Source organism: Haliaeetus leucocephalus, unplaced genomic scaffold, assembly GCF_000737465.1.
Source record: "Haliaeetus leucocephalus isolate CR32 unplaced genomic scaffold, Haliaeetus_leucocephalus-4.0 Scaffold307, whole genome shotgun sequence".
NCBI lineage: Eukaryota > Metazoa > Chordata > Aves > Accipitriformes > Accipitridae > Haliaeetus > Haliaeetus leucocephalus.
The window spans coordinates 59,136-63,605 of record NW_010972743.1 but is presented as its reverse complement, the minus strand read 5'-3'; the positions used below and the strand labels follow the sequence as shown (position 1 = coordinate 63,605).

General features: G+C 57.9%; 1 protein-coding gene across 1 annotated transcript in view; it reads right to left on the bottom strand.

The window, feature by feature from the left end:
• PPP1R10 (protein phosphatase 1, regulatory subunit 10) overlaps positions 1-4,470 on the bottom strand; it is a 10,235-nt gene that overhangs the window by 2,935 nt on the left and 2,830 nt on the right. The window contains exons 2-15 of the mRNA XM_010571159.1: positions 4,338-4,456; positions 4,160-4,246; positions 3,918-4,053; positions 3,602-3,653; positions 3,443-3,520; positions 3,187-3,357; positions 2,952-3,054; positions 2,691-2,800; positions 2,478-2,578; positions 2,217-2,364; positions 1,976-2,131; positions 1,635-1,881; positions 299-374; positions 16-216 (exon numbers count right to left, since the gene is read on the bottom strand). Coding sequence (XP_010569461.1) covers positions 16-216; positions 299-374; positions 1,635-1,881; positions 1,976-2,131; positions 2,217-2,364; positions 2,478-2,578; positions 2,691-2,800; positions 2,952-3,054; positions 3,187-3,357; positions 3,443-3,520; positions 3,602-3,653; positions 3,918-4,053; positions 4,160-4,246; positions 4,338-4,444 — 1,773 coding nt within the window. The 5' untranslated portion in view covers positions 4,445-4,456. The remainder of the gene's footprint in view (positions 1-15; positions 217-298; positions 375-1,634; positions 1,882-1,975; positions 2,132-2,216; positions 2,365-2,477; positions 2,579-2,690; positions 2,801-2,951; positions 3,055-3,186; positions 3,358-3,442; positions 3,521-3,601; positions 3,654-3,917; positions 4,054-4,159; positions 4,247-4,337; positions 4,457-4,470) is intronic.

Sequence of the window (4,470 nt, the reverse complement as noted above, 5' to 3'; positions counted from 1 at the left end):
GGGGGGGGGGGTTACCATGATGGATGTGAGGATCTCCTGCATGTTGATGGGGGCGGTGGGCGCCGGTCCCTGGGGGGTTTTACCGGCCCCCACGCTCCCCATCAGGTTGGCCAACACCGGCGGGAGTTTGGCACCACTGCCAGCGGCATCCGGGGAAGGTGAAGCAGCGCCGGCTTCCAATCCTTCAGGATAAACAACTTCCTCGGTGGAGCAGTCCTGGCGAGGGGAGAGAGAGGGGTGAGGGGCGAGGGGTTGGAGGGGGGGTACGGGGAGGGGGGGAAGCTACGGCGGCGCTTACCTCGTCCAAGGGGATCAGTTTGGGCGGCAGCGGTTCATAGGATTCCGGATCGGGTTCGTGAGGGCTGTCGGGGACGCTGTTGGTGAGGGAGGGGAAGGAAAAGGGGAAAGGGGAGGGCGTCAGAGGTTGGTGGATCCCTGGGATCTGGTGCTATCGTCCCGCTCCAAGTGGGATCCTCGAGGATCTGGATACCCAGCAGCCTCCCCCCCCCCCCAACTCTAGATTCTCAAATCCTGGGTGTACACCAAAGACTTTGGATCCACAGGGATCTTGTCGTTGTCCCCCAAAAGACTTGGCATCCTCAGGGATCCTCCAGGCTCCAAAAGGCTCCTCCAGGCACTAGATCCTTGGGGATCCCGGGAGATTCAGGCTTACAGCAATCTGCTCCCCTCACTCGGATTTGGATCCGTGGGGAGCTGAGCCCTTGAAACCTCTACCTTGGCTCTGAATCCTCAGGGATCCCAGGGGATCTGGGACCTGAAAACTTCTCCCCCACTCCAGCTCTGGATCCTTGGGGATCTGGGCTCCAACAACCTCCCCCTGGGCTCAGGATCCTCAGATCTGGGACCTGAAAACCTCCCACCAAGGCTCTAAATCCTCAGTGATCCCAGAAGACTTGGGGCCCAGCGGTCAGCTCCACCTTTCAGATCCCTGAAGATCCCAGAGGATCTGGGCTCCAGCAACCTCCCCCCAGGCTCCGGATCTACAGAGATCCCAGGAGGACCCAGACTACAGCACAGTCTCTGCCTAGCCCCTGTATCTCTATAGATCCTCACAACAGAGACGATTGAGCTTCCAACCCTATTGATCCTGGGGGGCCAGGGCTCCCACAACCCCCTCCATGAGATCCACAGGGATCCTGGGGATGCCTGGCTCTGGATCCTGATGGATCCCAAGGATCTGAGCTCCAGGTACATCCCACAGCCACTAGCACAAGGATCCCTGGGGCCGCACCATGAAGATGCCTTGCACGTGCCCGATCCCCAGGAATCCCCCGAGCCCACTGGGTGGATTGAGAGGATCTGGGCTCCCCCCAGGCTCCAGATTCTCTGGGATAATCCCAGCTCCATCACCCTCCCACAGCCCACATGCCATCTCCATCCAGGATGTCTCTGCTGATCCTCACACCAGGGAAAATCAACCCCCCCTTGATCCCACAGGGTGCTGGGGATCCCCTGCAGCCCTGATCCAACGGATCCCCGGGGCGATCCACTCCCCAAGGAGACCTGAAGAGGAGGGGGTGGGATTTGGCACCCCGTTGCAAGGAGAGAGGGAATCCACAGTTCTGAGTCTGGTATCAAAGGCGGGAATAGAGAATCCCAAGGGATCTACTCACCTCTCCTTGGACAGAAAAATCTCCTGCAAGATGCCCTTCTCTCTCTCAGCCTGAGTGAAGCGTTCCCGGCTGCCGCTGCCTGGCACCACGAGGGGAGCGGGGAGATCGAGAAGTTTGGGATAAACCCAGGGCACCTTCTCCTCCATGGCGTCGTGGCTGAGGCGCCTGGCCGTCTCAAAGGCATGGCGATCCATCAGCATCTCCCGCTTGGCCGCTTCCCCAAAATCCTTGATCTTGTTGACATTGACTGCCGGGAGGGAGGGGGACAACAATGTCACCCCCAAAAGTTTGGGGACACCAAGGAGGGAATGGGGGACACACAAGGAAGAAACAGGGCTCACCTCGTTCAGTCTCGTCCAGTTCGAAGTAGAAGTATTCACGGAGTTTGCTTTCCTCCGGCCAACTCACTGTTTTCTTTTTCCGACCTTTTTTAGTGAGCTGGCTGCTTTCCGACGCGTTTTCCATGGCTTTGGTGTCACCGCTCACCTCCGCCGAGCCTGTGGGAGGAACCGGAGGGGGTTCAGCACCCACCTTAACCCCCACACACCCGTGCTTTTCCCCCTCCTGGTTACCCCAACTTACAAGTCTCCATCGGTTCTGGCACTTCCACAGCCGGTACTGGCGTGCCAGGTCGATCCGTCTCCATCGGCTCCGAAGAGGCAGTGGGCTCCGGGGAAGAAGGTTTGGTGGAGCTTGTTTCAGGAGCTGGCTTCCCCTCGAAGGGGCTGGGCTGGAGGGGGGGAGAGAAGAGGGTGGTTATTATTGGGGGGAGGGTCTCTAGACAAGGAGGGGAGCCCAATATTCGGGGAGAGGATGTCGATATCCAGGGAGACTCCTCCTCACCTTGGCCGCCGTGGGGGACAACACCTTCTTCTTCTTCTTAATCTTAATGCCGGGGATGGGAGCGGAGTTGAGCGCATCGAGGAAGCCAAGTCCTTCCATAGCTGCAAGAAGGAGGAGAGGTGTCACCCAAAACCCCCTAATTGTCCCCAAAAAGGCAGCCAAGGGTCCCCAAAAAGGCACCTAAAAGACCCCCAGGTGTCCCCTCCTACTCACGCTGGGGTGGGATGATCTTGACTTTGATCTCCTTGGTGGCATTGGGCGCCGTGTTCAGGGGTTTGTATTTCTTCTCTGCAAGAGGAACATCTCCAGGAAGGGAGGAGATGCTGCAGCAAAGGGGGGAAAAGCAGGTCAGATGCCAGGAAGGACCCCCAAAACAGCCCAACAGCCCCCCCAAATCAGCCCCAAGACACTCAAAAGCAGCCTCCAAGCCCCCCAAAAACAATCCGAGCCCCTCAAGAGCAGCCCCAGACTCACTTTTGCCTCTTTATGGGCATCGGTTTCAGATTGTATTTATCAGTGGTTGAAGAAGAGTTCATTTTCTTCACGGGCGCTAACGAAGGTGTCTCCATTTCCAGCCCTGTTCGGAGCAGAGTGGGGAACATCATTAGTGCATCCCCTTGCAGCATCCCACAATAGAGCACAGCCCCTCAAATTCCCCCTAAACAGCCCCAAAACCTGCCGTCGCCCCATGGGACGGAGGGGGAATTACCAGTGGAGCGGAATTTGGCATGGCTGGGAGCGGTAGTGCGCAGGGATTTGGGTTTCTCCCGCTTCTTCTCTGGCATCTCCTCGGCTTTAATCTCAGTTTTGACTTCTTGGGTTTTCTCTTGGACAGGTGTCCTGCTTTTGTTTTCCTCTTTCCGCTTCTTTTTATCCCGTTCTGGGGGAAAAAAGATGGGAAAATGGTAAGACAGCAGTGTTGGATTGAGGAGGGGGAAGAACAGGGGGCACAGAGCGGGGCTCACCAGTCGGCTGGGCGCTGCTCTGGGAGCGGATGACACCCATCCAGTCACTGACGAGGATGGAGGCAAGGCGGCGCAGCTCTGTGGGGCAAGAAGGGGTTAAAGGAGGAATTTGGGGGGTGGGATTCAGGGGGTTTTGGGGGCATGCAGGAGAGCGTTCACCTTCATCGTCGCTTGACTTGCTGAGCTGCTTCACCAGCTTGGCTGTATTGTTCTGGAAGGGATAGAGACATGAGCTGAGTGGCAGCGTGCGGGATTACACAAAAACCACCCCAGGGACATAAAAGCCATCTTGGCGGGGAGGGGGGGGACGGGACACGGGACGGACGACAAAAGCCAACTGGGGGACCCAAAAGCCAACTGGGGGACCCAAAAGCCACCCAGGAGAGACAAAATTCACCCTGGGGGACACAAAAGCAACCCTGGGGGGTGACAAAAGCCACTGGGGGGGGGGCTATGACACGGAGGCCACCCCGACCTGTTTGAGGTGGTCGACGGTGAGGGGCAGGTGCTGCAGTGTGAGAAGGATCTGCTGCAGGAAGGGTACGTTGTTGGAGGCTTTGGAACTGGTGAGCCATGTGTTGAGCAGCTTGTAACCCCCAATCCGGATAAATCTAGGGAAAAAAGAGGGAAAACCTGTCAGGATCCAGCCAGAACGGGGTAAACCCCCCAATTCCTGCTCCCCCTGAACCCCCCCAGACCCCCCCCCACTGCTCTTACTTAGCCAGGATGTCCTGCGCCCGCGTCTGCAGCAAGATATTCAGGTAGATGCAGCGACTCACCATCTTCTGCGAGTCCTTCATTAAACTATTTAATGAGAAATAAGGCGTCAGACACCCCCCCCCATGTCATGGTGACACTGGGGGAGGGACACGTGGGGACATTTTGGGGGACTCACTTGAAGATTTTGGTGATGCCCTCCATGCTCTTGACCTCGCCATCGCGGCCCAGGAAGCAGTCCAAGCCCTTGAGGAGCTCCTTGGGGTCGATGGGGCCCGAGCCCATGGCAGAAAAGCCCTGGGGGTGGGGGG